This window comes from Saimiri boliviensis, chromosome 19 (genome assembly GCF_048565385.1).
Source record: "Saimiri boliviensis isolate mSaiBol1 chromosome 19, mSaiBol1.pri, whole genome shotgun sequence".
Classification (NCBI taxonomy): domain Eukaryota; kingdom Metazoa; phylum Chordata; class Mammalia; order Primates; family Cebidae; genus Saimiri; species Saimiri boliviensis.
Window position 1 is genome coordinate 14,409,064 of NC_133467.1, and position 18,406 is coordinate 14,427,469.

General features: G+C 44.0%; 1 protein-coding gene across 11 annotated transcripts in view; it reads right to left on the reverse strand.

Moving 5' to 3' along the window:
• Positions 1–12,559: 12,559 nt before the first annotated feature.
• Positions 12,560–18,406, reverse strand: part of CEP350 (centrosomal protein 350) — a 154,478-nt gene continuing 148,631 nt past the window's right edge. For 10 of the 11 annotated variants that reach the window (XM_074389585.1, XM_074389582.1, XM_074389584.1 and 7 more), the window contains one exon: positions 12,560–16,433. In XM_074389585.1, coding sequence (XP_074245686.1) covers positions 16,269–16,433 — 165 coding nt within the window. In that variant the 3' untranslated portion in view covers positions 12,560–16,268. The remainder of the gene's footprint in view (positions 16,434–18,406) is intronic. The other variant, XM_074389581.1, reaches the window with a different exon arrangement.

Below are 18,406 nucleotides of genomic sequence, written 5' to 3' on the forward strand. Positions count from 1 at the left end.
ATTCTCATATTTTCTTTTTCTTTTTCACCACGCTCTGCTAATTTTTTCTATTTTGGTAGAGCAGGGGTTTCACCACGGCCAGGATGGTTGTGATGTCCTGACCTGGTGATCTGCCCACCTCCGCCTCCCAAAGTGCTGGGATGACGGACGTGAGCAACCTCACCCGGACTTTTTTCTTTACCCTCTTTGGGAAGAACTGGGGTCTGAATTCCCATGGCAGAACTGAGATTGTGCAGTCTAACCTGGGCCCAGGTGGCTCTTGGAAGGGCCTGGTTCTAGTGCAGCCTGCAGACCCAGTGGGCTTTCTCTCTTCTCTGCTCCAACACCTGGAAGTCAGGCCTTAGTCATCTGTTTACAGCAGAGAACAAGCTTTAGGTCTGAGATGCAAAGCAGCTGGGCGCCTGGGGATAGATGTGACTATGGTTCCTGATCCAGCTCCGCCACTTACTAGCCGATGATATTGAGCAAATCAATTACACTCCCAGTGCCTCAATGATGTATAATGCATCTACTAACAACATGTTCCAAGAAATAATAGTTGAACAGAGACACAGGCATAAAGGCGTCTGGAGGCCCCGGGAATTGGGGGTGGGGGGCGGGGAGGAAGGGTAGCTCACCCCTGTAATATCAGCAGTTTGGGAGGCCGAGGTGGGCAAATCACCTGAGGTCAGGAGTTCAAGACCAGCCTGGCCAACATGGAGAAACCCCCGTCTCTACCAAAAATTAAAAAAAATTAGCTGGGCGTAGTGGCGCATGCCTGTAATCCCAGCTACTTGGGAGGCTGAGGCCAGAGAATCGCTTGTACCAGGGAGGTGGAGGTTGCAGTGAGCGGAGATAGTGCCATTGCCCTCCAGCCTGGGCGACAAGAGCGGAACTGTCTTTAAAAAAAAAAAAAAAAGCGAGCAAGTGCCTTCACCTTCTTAAGTCTCCTCACCTGGAGAATGGGGCTGGCCTCAGAAGGGGTCGTGAGGGCTCCGCGCGGTCAGCTGGGCGGGGGCCCATCTCTCGTGAAGGCTTTCGTTGGGCCCACGGAGAAGCGAACGTGGAGGCTGTGAGGGTCCGCATTGTCCAGGAGGGGAGTGGTGGCATGGAGACAGGAGCAGCCTGGGCGCGAGAGGGGAGAGAGAGGATTCCCGCGGCCCACGAGGCCTGGCTCCGCTTCCGGGCTCCGCGAACTTACGAACTTACGGCTGATGACTGCCGCAGCCTCCGGCGCGAGGCAGGGGAGGGCGTGGCCGAGGAAAGAGGGTGGGGCAATTGGGATTCACTGTTAAGAAGGTGGCTTTTCTGGCTCATTCTTCCAATTCACGTGACTTATTCTGACTTCTCCAGAGTGCCCCCTCACCTGTGGGAGCATGGATGTGTTCTGGCTTCTGATCCTATCAGGTTGGGGATAGGGTCAGACCCTGGTTGTGGCAAATTGTCCCAAGTAGTTAATGCCCCTTAGTGGGGGCTCTTGCCAGTGACCAACGGCCCTTCCCCCAAGCCACCCGCCTTCAGCCACTCAGAGGGTCTTTCCAGCCAGCACAGCTGCCACCGCGAGGTTGCTGAAGAATTGACAGGAGAAATCATTCGTTAAATGAAGCTGAAAATGTCAGGCCGGGTGCCGTGGCTCATGCCTGTAACCACAGCACTTTCGGAGGCCGAGGCGGGCGATTCAGGAGGAGGTCAGGAGTTCGAGACCAGCCTGGCCAACATGGTGAACCCCCGTCTGTACTAAAACTATCCAAAAAAAAAAAAAAAAAAAAAAAAAAAAATTAGCTGGGCGTAGTGGCGGACGCCTGTCATCCCAGCTACTCGGGAGGCTGAGGCAAGAGAATTACTTGAATCTGGGAGGCGGAGGTTGCAGTGAGCCAAGATGGCACCACTACACTCCAGCCCAGATGACAGAGTGAGACTTCATCTCGGGAAAAAAAAAAAAAAAAAAAAAAAAAAAAAGGCAGTCGATGGTGTGGTTCCATCCCGTCTCTCCAGCCCCATCTCCTCTTCCAATCAAAACAACCTGCCTTTCTGCTTTTGCTCCCATTTCCCCTTCACATGAAACACCTCCTCCCCTTGCTCATACTTCCCCTTCGCGCGAAACACCCTCCTGCGCCTCCTCTTGAAAGCGCTCTTGGTGCCATCGGCCGCAGCTGTCTTTCCCACCGCGCGAGGAACCTGCAGGTCAACATGCTGTGAGGCAGCCCGGCTCCAGCCTCCCTCATCTCCATCAACGGCTCGCCAGCCGCCACCAGCAGGACAAAGCCCTCTCCCTCACCACCCGCTTCAGTCCACGCATCTCTCCATTCCCAGCCAACGCTCTAGCCGCGTTCCCATCATCGCCTCCAATAGCTTCCTAACACGTGTTCTGCTCCAACACCTGGCGCATTAAAATTCACTCTGCACTCAATTTCTCATGTCACTCTCCTGCTTACAACTCTCCAAGTGAAGCATTGTACCTCGAATAAATCCCAAACCGTCCTGTGGCCCACGAGGCCCTCTTGGATATGGGCAGATCCGTGTCTACCAGTCTCCCTTGTTCACTGCGCTGTGGCCACACTGGTCTTCTTTCTATTCCTCATTCCCATCTCAGGGCCTTTGCACTGGCTGTTGCCTTTGCCTGGAATGCTCTTCCGTCAGATCTTTTCACAACAGGCTGCTTCTCCTCTTTCAGGTCTTAGCGCCAGTGTTAGCTTCTCAGAAAGGCCTCCCCTGACCTCCTTGTGTAAAGTAGCTCCTGCCCAACCCCCCATTTCCCATCACTATTCTAGGTGCTTCACAGATCTTAACCACTGTTCCGTTTATGCATTGGCTTTCTAGCTTCTTCTCTGTTTCCCTGCACTGGAATGTGAGCTCTTACAAGAGGGATTTTGACTTCTTGTTTTCTTTTGGGATCCACAGTGCATAGAACAGTGCCAGCAAATAGCAGATATTTGTGGAATGAATGAATGAATGAATGAACCCAGCCCTGGATGGGCATTACCTAATGGCGTCCTTTACTTATTAATACATGTGTATTTTGTCTCCACACCCTGATTATAAGTCATGCTAGGCAAGGACTGTCCTCCTGGGAAATTTCAAGACCTTCTGGCCAATGAATGAGGTCCAGAATGATGGCTTCTCTGGTGCTTTAGGCTGAGAAATTGCTCCATGTGGGGACTGTTTGACAAGCAGTTGGGCCCAAGGGTGGAGGGATGGAAAATATGAGCGTTCAGGGCCCTTCTGGTCATAGTAGCACACACGGAAGGGTGTGGTGTGATGATGCAACAGGTCAGCAATGACTACTCACACCTTTATTTATTCATTAACTCATGATTTTGCCAAGAAAGTCGGCAGCTCAGGATACTATTAATCATTGGCAGACACTGGTGGTTGTGAAATTGACAGCTATTTCCCCACATTTCTTCCTTACTCAAGGAACCTACCTTCTACCTTTACAGCCCAAAGGTCTAGACGCTTGCTCTGAGTTTCCCTTCCGATTTGTGGTGATCATTGTGAGCACCATTCCTGGCCAATGACACATGAGCAGAAGTTTGCCAGGGACCCCTAAAAACATGTTTTAAGTTTAAAAATTACTTTGTAAACTTTTCTGCTCTCAGGAATACTTTCCTAACATTAATTTTCTAACGTTATTTTTTAAATTGTCAATTTTAAAAAAAATTAGGTGATTTCTTTTAAACGTATAATTTCTCAGAATTTTACTCTCTGATGAAAGGAGGGGATAAGGTAACTAGAAGTCCCCCCCCTCCCTTCTCACGTTGAACCTTGTGTGAGTACGGGATACCGGAGCTGCTGCAGCCGCCTGGACCAAGAGATCCAAGGAGGAGTTGACCCCAACCCTGACGCTGCAGAGCCATCGGCCAGCGCTGGTGTCATCTGTCTCCCTCTGGGGTCCTTGTTATATGAGAATTATAAACTCCCGTTGTTGAGACTTTGAGGCAAGTAATTTTGTTCCTTGTTGTCAAATGCATATTAGCTTGCCTCAGTTCTTCTCAGTAATTTGCTTTTCATAATGGCAATTTCAGACATTGAGATCCTTAGCTCTTTTTATTTATTTATTTTTATTTTTTATTTTTTTGGATAAGAAACCAAAGAACGGCTGCTCCAGAGGCAGAGCCGTCCTTAGTCCTTTTTCTAAACAAAGATGTAGAAACCAATATGATCTTATTTCCCTTTGCTGGCCCCTCTTTGAAGAGCAAAACCTTTCAATGGTTCAGCTTCTTCACTGGAAACCAGCAGATCCTCCTGTCTGCTGTTCGGGGTCTCCTCAAATCATCAACATCCTGCAGATGTCTGTTCAAACCTCATGTTATGTATAGTTTCGGAAGTAGAATTAACTAGATAATGATCTCTCAAGCCAAAAGCAGAGATGACACAATCTTGCAGCTCCTAAGGAATCTTTATTTTTTTAAGGCAGGGTCTCATTCTGTCACCCAGGCTAGAGTGCAGTGGCCTAATCACAGATCAGCACATCCATGATCTTAACACCCACCAACCCCAGTAGCTGGGGCTACAGGTGCACATTACCAAGCCCAGCTGATTTTTTTTTTTTTTTTTTAACTTTTAGTAGAGACGAGGTCTTGCTATGTGGCTCAGGATGGTCTTGAACACCTGAGCTCAAGCTGTCCTTCCACCTCGTCCTCCCAAAGTGCTGGGATTACAGGCATGAGGCACCACTCCCAGTCAGAATTCTTGAGTAAATGCCTTTTCTACCCCTTTTCTCTAAGTGAGTAAGTTCAACTGTGAGACTTGCAGTAGGAATTTCAAGTTCTAATTCCATTTGGTTCATCTAATTGTTTGAATTAATTTTCTCAAAACAGTAGCAGTGGTACTGACAGACCGGTTGGGGAAGTTATTTAGATGATTATTATTTTTAAAAATATTTTGATTGTTTTAAAAATGGGTCATCACACATACCTGTTTGTGTTGTGGAAACTGAGAATCGTGGAACGCATTTAGGCTTAAAAGAGTGTTTCTGAGTTTCCTGACATACGTTCTTCAGGTGAAAAGGTAAGTTGCATAAAACATATTTTCATGTGGTAACCCTTTTTTTTTTTTTTTTTTTTTTTTTTTGAGAGAGAGTCTTGCTCTGTACAGTGGCGCGATCTTGGCTCACTGCAACCTCTGCCTCCCGGGTTCAAGAGATTTTCCTGCCGCAGTCTCCTGAGTAGCTGGGATTACAGGGGCGTGCCACAGCACCCAGCTAATATTTGTATTTTTAGTAGAGACAGGGTTTTGCCCTGTTGGCCAGGCTGGTCTTGAACTCCTGACCTCAAATGATCCATCTGCTTTGGCCTCCCAGAGTGCTGGGATTACAGGCGTGAGCCACCACACCCGGCCCATGTGGTACTCTTGTTCAAAACAGAAGCACAAGAAAATGTGATATATACTTGCAAAAGACGCCAGTACCACGACAACAAAATATATTCTAATGGAAAATAGGGTTACAGGCCAGGCACGGCGGCTCATGCCTATAATCCCAGCACTTTGGGAGGCCGAGGCGGGCAAATCACCTGAGGTCCAGAGTTCAAGATCAGCCTGACCAACATGGTGAAACCCCCATCTCTACTAAAAATACAAAAAAAAATTAGCCAGGCGTGGTGGTAGGTGCCTGTAATCCAAGCTACTCCAGAGGCTGAGGCAGCAGAATTGCTTGAACCCGGGAGGAGGGGGTTGCAGTGAGCAGAGATTGTGCCATTGCAATCCAGCCCGGGTAACAAGGGTGAAACTCCATCTCAAACAAACAAACAAACAAACAAAAAACAAAAGAAGAGTTACAGAACCAAGAGAATGAAGTCGAATGAAATCTCGGCCTCCATAGTGTGGTTCTACACAGTGTGACACACAGAGGCTGCTAATTAGTGACACAACATGACAATTATTTTCCTACACTGTCTGCCTACCACCAAATGCACATCTTCTTCTTTTAATACAAAAAAGCACCAAGAAGCACTAAGAATGCTTGAATTGTGTTAAATATACCACTTAAATTATGCATGACAGCAAAGCTTTTTAATTCCTTTGAGTCCAATTTATACTTGAAATAAAAACTATTTCGGTTAAAAAGCCCCAACCCAAATTTAGCTTCTTAATTTCAGCAGATAATAGAATTGGAATAGTTTTTAGGTTATAAAAGGGAGTATCATTTTATCTAAATGTGCCCTGTGCAGCACTTTGCAGAGAGAGAAAAATGAAGACGTGTGGAATGTGTCCTCTTTGGTGAACTTTGGTTGTTTGGGAGAGAATATTAATTTTTATTATCAGATGATACTTGTACATAGCAAAATAATCTTTTTAATTACACGGGCACACACGCGCACACGCAACACACACACACACACACACACACACACACACACAGAGTCAATTTCAGCCCCATTCCTCTCATCAACATCCTGCTTGCCAAGGGCACGCGTTGTTAACCATTTCGTTTTAACATCTTTGTTCTGGTGTTCACCTCTGTATTAAAAATATATATATTTTTATATTACGGATGTGGGGGCTCACATCCGTAATCCTGGCACTTTGGGAAGCTGAGGCGGGTGGATCATCTGAGGTCGGGAGTTCAAGATCAGACTGGCCAACATCCTATCTCTACTAAAAATACAAGTATTAGCCAGGCGTGGTGGCGGGCGCCTGTAATCCCAGCTACTCAGGAAGCTGAGGCAGGAGAATTGCTTGAACCCGGGAAGTAGAGGTTGCAGTTAGCTGAGATCATGCCATTACACTCCAGCGTGAGTGACAGAGCAAGCCTCCCTCTCAAATGATAATAATAATAAAATTAAAAATATATATGCTGACTCTTGAGTCATTAGTTGCAGACTTTAGCTACTGACTTCTTGTATTCCTCCAGGTTCCCCAGATAATAGAACCAATAGGATTTGCATGTATGTACACATACCTATGCATCTGTGTGTGCGCGCACACATGTGAACTGGCTCATGCAGTTGTGAGGGCTGGCAAGGAGCAAAGTTGCAGAGCAGACTGGTGGGCTGGAGCCCCAGGAGAGAGTTGATGTGCAGCTGGAGTCTGCAGGCAGAGGCTCACCACATCACGGAGGGGAATCTGCTTTCTTCAAAGTCTACCCATTTAACTGTTAATCTTACCTGAAACACATCATCACAGAAACATCTAGACTGACGTTTGACCAAATAGCTGGGTATTGTTGCCTAGCCAAGTTGACACATAAAATTAACCATCATGCTTCGTAACGTGGTAGATGCAGCCTTAAGCTCATACCTCCCTTCCTGTCTCCCCAAGGTAGTGACATCACAATAGTCAATGTTTACATTATGGTAACTGTAAATATTGTTCATTGCTGAGCCCAGAAGTACACCATGATTGTGCCTTACTTCCATGGTGCTTTGCTTTTCCTTTTATTATTATTATTTTTTGAGATGGAGTCCCACTCTGTCCCCCAGGCTGGAGTGGAGTGGCGCCATCCCGGCTCACTGCAACCTCCACCTCCCGGGTTCAAGTGATTCTCCTGTCTCAGCCTCGCGAGTAGTGGGGACTACAGACATTTGCCACCATGTCCAGCTAATTTTTGTGTTTTTTATAGAGATGGGGTTCCACCATGTTGGCCAGGCTGGTCATGAATCCTCATTTTTTCATTACTCTCTTTTCTTGGAACCTATTACTAAGTCCTTCCTCACCCTTTTTTCTTCATGTTGTTAAAAACATGAGGGTATTTACTCCCCTCTCCTCCCTTCCTGCGGGAGACCTTCCATCCTGTTCTGGTCTAGACTGCTGACTCTCTAGGCCTGCCAGACGACGGTCATCCTGGAAGTGTCCCTCATGCTTTTCCTGGGTTGGAGTCCCTGCTGTGGACCTCAGGTCTTTGTGCTTCATGGTTGATGCCCTTTGAGCAAGAATACGTGGGAAACAAGGGCCCTGCATTTCTGAAAATGTCCATATTGTACCTTTGCACTGGATTCATAGGTTGGCTGCAAATATTTTTACTGTTCTTGAAAACGTCACTCTATTAAGACTCCAATGCTGCTCTTCAGGGCAGTAATGACATTTTGTTCCTAACCTTTTACGTGTCGTATTTTATTTTTCTCTTCAGAAACTTTAGGATAATTTCACTTATTTATTTATTTATTTAATTTGAGATGGAGTCTTGCTCTGTCCCCCAGGCTGGAATGTAGTGACACAATCTCGGCTCACTGCAACCTCCACCTCCTGGGTTCAACCAGTTGCCCTGCCTGAGCCTCTTGAGTGGCTGGGATTACAGGCACGCACCACCAGGCCCGGATAATTTTTGTGTTTTTAGTAGAGATGGGGTTTCACCATGGTGGTCAGGCTGGTCTTGAACTCCTGACCTCATGATCCGCCCACCTCGGCCTCCCAAAGGGCTGGGATTACAGGCATGAGCCACTGCTCGTGACTGGATAATTTCTTTACCTATAGAGTTTTGATATTTGACAATGATATATAAAATGTTAGACCATTTCCAACTGGAAATCACATATTTGAGTTCTGGGATTTTTTCTTGTATAATTTCCTGTTTTCTCTGTTCTTTGTAGATATCTGGTTAATTTGACATTGGATTTCCTGGATTGGTTCTCTCATTTTATCTATGTTTTGTTGCTGTTTCACTTTCTAGATTTCTTCATTTTCAGGCTTTCTATTGAATTTTAAATTATGGTGACCGTACTTCTAATTTTCAAGAGCTTAATCATGTCTTCTGACTCATTAATCTTTTAGAGTGTCCTAACCCCATTTCATGATGCAAGATTATTTCAGCTGAGGATTTAATTACAGATCTTCTTCTGTGCCATGCAGCTGTTTCACCAGAATCCCTCTTTGTCTTTTTGGTTTGGTCTGTTTCACATTGGTGGCTTCCCTCTGATGTCTGGAGATGGTTGGCTATTTGTTCACATACAGGTGATGTGCTAAAAATGTGATGAGCAACTCAGTGTGCATGGGTGTGGCTTTTCGGCTGGTGGATTTCACAGGAAGGGGACAAGCCAGCTTTTTCTTTGGAGGCATCTCCAAATGTCAGTAACTAGAAGCCTTTTCTCTGTAGACAGTTTTACCAGAGAAGCATCCTCCAGTCTCCTTCTGTGGGAGAGGGTTGTGGCTAAGCCTGGCTGGGTCCCTCACTCCATCCACAGACTTGAACTTCATCCTTATCTTCAGTCTGTTGCCTGACTTCCATGCTTCGTTGTGTCTGGCGTCCTCAGGTTCAGGCCCTCTTGGTTCCACTTCTCCAGAGAAGTACTCACCTCCTGAGAGCACCGGAGAGAGCAGAGACAGTGACCTGGATCCACCAGGTGGGTGGGTACCTGCGACATCTAACTGTTCCAATTAGACTTGCCATCAACTTCTCTGTTTTCTTCCCTGTTGGGAAAGGCAATCACACGCAGCTTCCTGTCACATGAGAATGGGTCTGGAACACTTACTGAGAGATGAGTGCTACAGCCCGTGCTGGGCTTATCTCCATGAGAGGGAATATCTTTCCCTGTTGCAGACTCAACTGTGTGCTCCTTTGTTCTGCTTAAACTCATGTGTCAATGTCCGTCATAGACACCAGCTTTCTGCCTTTCAGACCCCAAGGCGGAGCGGGAGGGTCCTCCCACTGCAGCACGAAGTGGGCACTTACAGTCGCCTTGCCTGTGTTCACGGCGGGGCAGATCTACCGCCCTTGTAGGGTCGATGCCTTGCAAGGGGCTGAACCTCGTGCACTCTGCCCTCTGGCTGTAAGTAAACACCGAGCTTCCTGAGCCTGGCGTGTGTGTTGTCTGTCCTCACTGATCTTGCCTCACGCACTGGTCTGGTCTCTTGCCAGGGAGGCATGTATCTACCTTTTGACCCTGGCTGCACAGCCTGCACACCCAGCGGATGGTTAAACTATCTCCATGTTTTGCACCTTTTACTGTGACAGCCAGTGCCTCCAATTCCTGAGCTTTGCTGGGATTTCGTAGGGCATGAGCTGTTTCTCCTCAGTACAGTCATGCATTTCTTAACGACTGGGATAAGTTCCGAGAAATGCATCGATAGGTGACTTCATTGTGCGAACATCGTAGAATGCACTCACACAAACCTAGATGGTATAGCTAGCCACACACCTAGGCTATATGGTGTAGTCTATTGCTCCTAGGCTACAAAACTGTACAGCGTTACTGTACTGAACACTGTAGGCAGTTGTAACATGGTAAGAATTTGTGGTTATCTAAAAATACTTAAATATAGAAAAGGTAACAGTAAAATCATAATAAAAAAGATAGAAAATGGAGGCCGGACGCAGTGGCTCATACCTGTAATCCCAGCACTTTGGGAGGCCCGGGCGGGCAGATTTCGCGGTCATGGCAAAACCGTCTCTACTAAAACACAAAAAATTAGCTGGGCGTGGTGGCACGCACCTGTAGTCCCAGCTACTTGGGAGGCTGAGGCAGGAGAATCGCTTGAATCGCTTGAGGCAGAGATTGCAGTGAGCTGAGATCGCGCCACTGCACTCCAGCCTGGCGACAGAGCAAGACTGTCTGTCTTTTTTTTTCTGTCTCCAAAAAAAAAAATAAAGATAGAAAATGGAATGTGTAGATAGGGCACTTACCGTGAATGGAGCCTGCAGGACCGGAAGCTGCTGTGGGTGAGTGGAGGCTGACTGTGAACACGTAGGACATTGCTGTATACTTTCACACAACTGGCAGCACAGTGGGTTTCTTTACACCAGCATCACCATCATCTCGTCGGTAATGCGTCACGCTACAAAGTTACAATGGCTGTGACCTCCTTAGGTGATAGAAGATTTTCAGCTCCATCATATAGGATCTTCCGGACCACAGTTGTACATACGGCCCATTGCGGACCATTATTTGGGGATGACTGGCTTCCCTTCAGTAGGACTCGCCACTGTAGTTCTCCCCAGGGTAGGGCTCATGGTTCCCGGTTTGCTGTGTCAACTGCCATCCTCTCGACTACCACTTTCATATACTTTGACTCATGGTTACAGGTATTCTGTCTTTTCTCCCAAGATTCTATGTTATTACTGTTGTACTTTTGTGTCCTCAGCACGAACCATAGTATCTAGCACATGGTAGGCACTCAAATATCTGATTTGGATTTTTTTTTGAGACAGGTTTCACTCTGTTGCCCAGGCTGGAGTAGTACAGTGGCATGAACATGGCTCACTGCAGCCTCGACCTCCTGGGTTTAAGAAATTCTCTCACCTCAGCCTCCCAAATAGCTGGGACCACAGATGTGTGCCACTGTGCCCCGCTAATTAAAGATTTTTTGGTTGGGCACTGTGGCTCATGCCTGTAATCCCAGCACTTTGGGAGGCCAAGGTGGGCAGATCACGAAGTCAAGAGATTGAGATCATCCTGGCCAATGTGGTGAAACCCCATCTCTACTAAAAATACAAAAATTAGTTGGGCATGGTGGCACGCACCTGTAGTCTCAGCTACTCAGAGGCTGAGGCAGGAGAATAGCTTGAACCCGGGAGGCAGAGGCTGCAGTGGGCCAAGATTGTGCCACTGCACTCCAGTGGCAACAGAGCAAGACTCCGTCTCAAAAAAAAAAAAAAAAAGTTTTTTGTAGAGACAAGGTTTCATTATATTGCCCGGGCTGGTCTTGAACTTCTGGGCTCAAGCAATCTTCCTGCCTTGGCCTCCCAAAGTGCTGGGATTACAGGTGTGAGCCCCCAGCCTCAAATATCTGTTTTATGAGAGGAAGAATTTCTTAGGACCTACTGTAATTTGGGGCCAGTCTTTTCCTGAGAATTTCCGTAATGTCCATGGTTGTGTTAGGGGTTAAAGACAAAGCAGAGATGGCCACCTAGTGGCAGCTAGAGGAATTCAGGTCAGATGATGGTGGTTACCACTTCTAACTTGTTGGACCAGACACGATTCATGGTCCTGAGTGCCATACATTTCCATCCTTGGATTGCTTTTCTTCTTCTAGCACTTCGCCTCCATTCTCCTCTGAGTTCCTATTTCCAGACAGCCTCCACACCTGGGCATCAGCTACTTGGCTCTTCTTTGTGGTCCATTTGAGTGTGACTTTTTCCATGTTATTTTGCAAGGGTGATCAAAATTTAGCTGATTTGGGAGAAATGGCATTTGCCATCAGTTAGAAGGATGCAGCTCATAAGACAGTTATAATCTACCAGAGAACTGTTCCCTGACTCACTCTCACCCTTGTTGGGCCCTTTTATTAAGATATTCTCAAATCCTATGTATGCTTCCTGTGCAGCAGGTGTTGTAACTTATCACACAGGTTTTCAAATTATCTTCTGGTGGCTTTCATGAGACATTTAAGTTTTCTGAGGTCAGGGGCCATGCCTGTTTTTTTTTTTTTTTGCTATCTTCCCAGTGCTCAGCGCAGTGCTCAGAACACGAGGTGCTGCTCAGTGGCTGTCTGCTGAATCGGTGAGTGAGGGACCCAAGACCAGGCTGCTCAAAAGTACGTGCTGATGGCATGTACGTGCAGGTAAACAGCTCTCACCCACAGCTTACCGTATTCTACCGTCCAAGCATTAGCACACTGTAACCAAATAAGAAATCACAAATAAGTTACGGGGACTAATTTTCTGAAGCTGTCTCAGGAGGGAAAAAAAGGAAGACCTAACATAAAATTAATTTATAAATCAGTTTATTTACAGATTTTATCTTTTCTTAAAGTACATTTCAGTTAACAAATCTATTTACACAGGTATACATGGGAATTCCTCCCAGTTATTTTACATATCATACTTACAAACCACACCCTTAAGTGTTTGGTGCAAAATTGCACTGGATGTGACTATTGGCTGAAAATGGCCTGATGACCAGGCTATTTACATGTACACAGTAAACGGGTTTATTTTTTCATGTCTGCACAGTACAGTACACACAAGGAGGCTAAACCTCCCAGAGAATGCTTTGCAATGTGTTTACCATGAAGGCTTTGCAAAGTCCAGAAGGAAAAGCTATTAAACATAATTAAAATGACAGTACCTCCTTTACACCAGTTGACATTTTTCCTCACATTTTTATAATACAAAGACATTTTATTGAATTGCTGCACAACCAGTTGAAGATGATTTGTAAACATGTAAATTCCTACAATTTGCATTAAACATCATTGTAGTTTCTATAATTTGCTCTTTGAATTTGTTTTATTTCACTAGTATTATTAAGGTAGTAAAAGGAAGATGTAAGTTTGTATTTCTTGCAGAAAAGTTATGAGTCTCTAATGCTGTGCTACAGAAATTCTTTTGCAAGTACACACTTCATTCAAGTATTGCAAAAAGCTAAGGCCACTTTTTTTCAAGACAAGAAAGTGAACAAAATTGTTTTTATCAATAGGCCACAACACTCTTATGAGCAATGAAATCTCTTTTGAAAGATAATTTCTCAGAGACCTGTAGTCACAGAAGGAATTTTCTTTTCTTTTAGGTAAAAGAAAAACAAATTACCTTCCTTATTAACTACGTTTGAGCTCTTCCCACTTTTCCTACGGTAAAAATTCCTGTTTAGACCTGAAGAGGGAATCTATACCCTGTACTTATTTAACCCAGAGTTAACTACCCTGGATAGCACAAATTGTTTGGGACTCAGAAGTGAATCTGAAGCCTGTATGTTGGTTTACTACTAAATTCTGATAGTGCTATTCTAAAAGATATTACTGCTGATGCAAGGATATTTTTCTTAGAGGAATTATGAAGAAAGAGTGAAAGAGGACGAGGGTGTAGGGAGAAGGAACAAAGATTAGAAAGAGGGAATATTTAGGTTCTTGAGTAAGAGGCAGAGCTGATTTAAAAGATACCAATATGGAACGAGTGGCTGGGTATCCACATCTCTCTTAATCCTAACAATAAATCTATTTCAATTAGATCCAAATAGTTAAAATAATAAGACATCTGCTAATTATGGATTCCTTTTTTTTTTTTTTGCTACCAAACTACACGTAATCATTGTTAGCAAAGAGTAAGCCTGATCCACTTCTGCCTCTCATCTGGAGTCCAGGACTCTTCAGATGGCACAGACAGCTGCAGTCTGTCAGGACAGCCACGGCCACATTCTTGGCAGCATTTCTTACCAGATAGCTGATTCTATGACTTGTATGATTATTTTTTCATCTTCTGGAGTCATAATGTCATAAAGAGTAAAGATAAACTTTCTTATTAAAAACTGGTTTTAGGTCCAAATAATGATGTAGAAAAACAACCTACAGTCCCATTATAACATTTTGAAATTCATTTATAAAAAATTTACAGCAGCTGTAAAGTTTCAGTGTCATAAGGACAACGTGATCCTACAAACAGCCAAAGGATGCAGACAAGATGCTTTTCTGTCTTCCAAATAACACAAACTGAAAAGAAAAGCCTTTGCTTTTCCTTGGCCACATAAAAATAATATTTCCACACTACTGGTTAATAACCCCAAGAAACCTTTGTTCTCTTAGTCAATTTGCTCATTATGGCTACTAGACTACAGCTCAACATCACAAGCCCAGAAGAAACGCTGCTAAGACATCATTCTGAGCGTTTCCCAAGACCCAATCACAACATTTCAGTGCTTTCCTCATTTGTCAAGAGCTATCATACCAGTCATTGTGCAAAATGCAAATATTCCAATGATTATTTCAGTACGTTTCTTATAATGACAAGATGAAACCCAAGAGAAATGGGAGTGTGCATAGTGAAATATTTAAGATGCAAAGGCAAGTTTGGAGGGAAGATGCAGAAATGAACGAACGTGCACACTTAAAGATTATACCATCTTTGGGGTTTTTCTAACATATTTTGAAGCTATAACATTCCAGGATATTTGTAAGTATGAATCCAGTGGATGTCTTATATCATGCTTCTAACCAGGACCTTCAATATTAAGGCATTTACATTCACGCCTAAGAGTATCCACATTCTTCCAGATTACTTGAAGAGGGACAGGACTGATGAACAGAATCCAGTCAAGAAGGCAGGGTACTGAGGTCCCAGGAGAGCATCTCTTATGCTCTAATGTAGCAGCTGGAGTCTATAGATTTGTTTTCAGATGCAGGTAATAGTTGTGAGAAGCAATGCTGCAAGAGAGGCAGAGTTAAGTTGTACAGTGTCTTTAAATCATTTCATCCCACTCCTGCTACTGCAGGTGATCTTGGAAAAGCCCATATCTTCGTTTCACTGAATTAAAATGACTTCTTCAATAGGTGTAAGGTTTGTTAAAACCATAGGTTTCCTGTGCAAAGACTATGAACCATAGAAGCTTCAAGATGGAGATTTTAACTATTACAAGAAGAATCTTTCACTTCTGAATAGGGACACACATTTTCAACTTAATAATTTATCTTAAAATAAATTAAAAAAATGTTCCATAGCACAAAACAAGCACACGAATAACAGACAGTATCTTTTTGTCTTTGGTGCACACACTCATTTCCTAAATCATTCAAGTAACAGCGTCTCTGACTTCCTGGGGAAAGATGGGTGTAGAAGGTTTGAAGGCCAAAATGCATGATTTCCACTTTGCCATGCCTGGATGCCTGAGATGGTCCTGAGTATCTGTGATTCTGGGAGCAGCTGGTAGAGATTCAGAACGAGTACGGAAAGTGCAGGAGTAAACCAACGGGGAGAAGAACCAGCCCTGCACTGGTCCTTTGAGCCGTCTTCAGTAGGGGCATTTCTTTTTTCATGCCCACACAAAGAACACTAAACATAATGCAGAGGTTTATAATTCTTTAGATGGCGCTGGGACAGCAAGGCCACCACTTATTTCTGTGAGCCTGACAGGCCACCTGGTGCTGCTCAACCGCAATAATGGAAGAAAATGGTCTTCGAAAAGAAATGAAATGAACTCCAGAATGTGAAGTTGGCAGACATTAATAAGCGTGCCTATTTTAGAAGTGGTTAAGGGTTTAATACTGTTTAGAGGTTATAATGTCCATTTATGACTTCCACGGTACAGGCCAGGACTGCGTTTCACAAGTGATGTGATGCACTCATCTATACCTCTCTCACTTGACTTCAGACTCAAAGAAGTGATGCCCTAGTCTAAACTCGGAGGTAAGTCTGGTGTTTTCAGCCCTCATCTGAGACCTAGTGGGGGTGCTAGTGACAGGTGTAGGATTACACTGTGCAACCCTGCCCACCAAAAATAACCAATTAATCCAGTGGCTAGTCTCGAATGGCAAAGGCTGTAATACCAGATATACCACATCGTCTTATCAACTCCAAACCCGTAGTCTTTAAGAATAAGTACAAGGTCCGGAAGCACTCTTGCCATGATGGCGATGGGGTGTACATCAGGAGGCAGAAAGGCCCAGGACTCACATTAGCACTCAGTGTTCTATTTATTTGCAAGATGTCACACAAGTAGCATTCTCCCCTGCTTTTCACTGATCTGATTGAGAACATCAATGGTATCTTTGATCAGGGTCTCAAAGATCCCGTCGGCTAGCTGCATCTTCACACACAACTCATCCTCGTCGTAGTTTACCCACTGTGCCTCCTCCTCATGCAGCTCCTGAACCTAGGATTTAGAAGACAACAAGGTTAGAAAATTGCTGTCGCATAAAATTTAGGAAATATAATTGCTGACTCTGTACTCCTATTCACAGGAATACAGCCCAAGGAAATAAACCAGAGAAAAAAAGATAACTGATACGACATCAATACTCCTTTTAAAATTGCAAAAAGTTTAAGAAACTTCAATTGCTAAACATATCAAAGTGACTTCAAATTTACATTTGATAATATTCCAGTATTTCAGAGATATTAAAGACTACCAGTTTATGGTCTATGTCCACATGAGGGAGTATGTATCGGAATTTAACGGGGGGAGAACACAAACTGTTTAGACAGAAATGTTCCTCTACTTCCAGTGGAGTTACGTCCAATGAATTCACAGTAAATTGGAAATATCATTAAATCAGAAGTGCAGTTAACACACCTAACTTATTGAACATGACAGCTTAGCCTAGGCCCTCTGAAACATGCTCAGAACACGTACACTGGCCTACAGTCAGGCAGAATCACTGGCACCACGGGTGAGTGTCGGCGTTCACCCTTACGATGGTTGGCTGACTGGGAGCTGGGCCTCGCTGCTACCCCATACCATACATCACTAGGCCAGGAAAAGATCCAAATTCAAAATTCAAGTACTATTTCTACTGAATATGTGTTGCTTTCACACCATCGTAATGTTGAAAAATAGTAAGTCAAGCCTTTGTTAAGTAGGGGAGGCCTGTAAATGGATTTACAATTGTAAAATGCATATATCCAAAGATAATATTGAATGTGATTCTTGAGTATTATAAATAAACGAATAACACAATATTCCTTAGGGTAGTTTTGAAATGTAATATCGCTTATTTTTCGAATGACTGTTATATTAATATAATACTTGCTCTTTTTTCATTTTAGGATTCCTAGGTAAATAAAAACTAATCAAACATAAATAACTGCTCTAGATTTATTGCTTGCTTATAATACATTAAAAAAAAAAAAAGATTTTATTCTAAAAGAAACACATTAGATTGGCTGGGCATGACGGCTGACCCCTGTACTTCTAGCACTCTGGGAGGCTAAGGCGGGTGGATGACCTGAGGTCAGGAGTTCCAGATTAGCCTGGCTAAGATAGCAAAACCCCATCTCTACTAAAAATACAAAAATTAGCAGGGCATGGTGGCATGCGCCTGTAGTCCCAGCTACTCAGAAGGCTGAGGCAGGAGAATTGCTTAAACCTAGTGCGGGGTGAGGGGTGGAGGTTGCAGTGAGCTAAGATTGCATCACTGTACTCCAGCCTGGGTGACAGTGAAACTCCGTTTAAAAAAAATAAAAAAGATATCCACACTTTTATCAGGTATTATGAAAATTGTGTTAAGCTTTGTCAATCTGTTACATGAAAACTTCTCATCTGTTTTTTATCTCCAATAACTTCGTCAGATTTTTTTGACCAGTTGTATTCTTCAATTGTGAATTACCTGTTGTATTTCTTTTAGCTGTTTAACTTTTTTGTTATAGATAGGCAAGAGATCTTTGCACAATAAAGATATTCATCATTTACTTGTCAAAAAAAAAAAAAAGAAAAAAGAAACACATTAGATTTGCTATACAAAATGACATTGTAAATGGAAAGAAGGCTAGGTAAGGAAGTGAACCTGATCTAGTCACAAATTCAGCAAAGTTAATTACAGCGACAGGGGTCTCTAACCAGAAGACTTACTTGGCAAAAAAGCCAAGTGACAACACGCTTCTGGCTTACCCTGATACTAGCTTCATCTTTAAAAAGGCAGAGAAAGTGAAGAGGGGAACTTGTTCTCTGGGTTTGCCTTATGAAGAAACAAGAAGACTCTAGCATCCTGAAGCTTGAGAGAGCAAGAGAGGGAAAGAATCGTATTGTCCAACATATACCATTGGCTGGAGTTGACAAATATATAACAGGGTGGCTGCCACATTCTTTCTCTTTGAGAAAGGTTGTTGGGAGCATATGAAAACATTCAT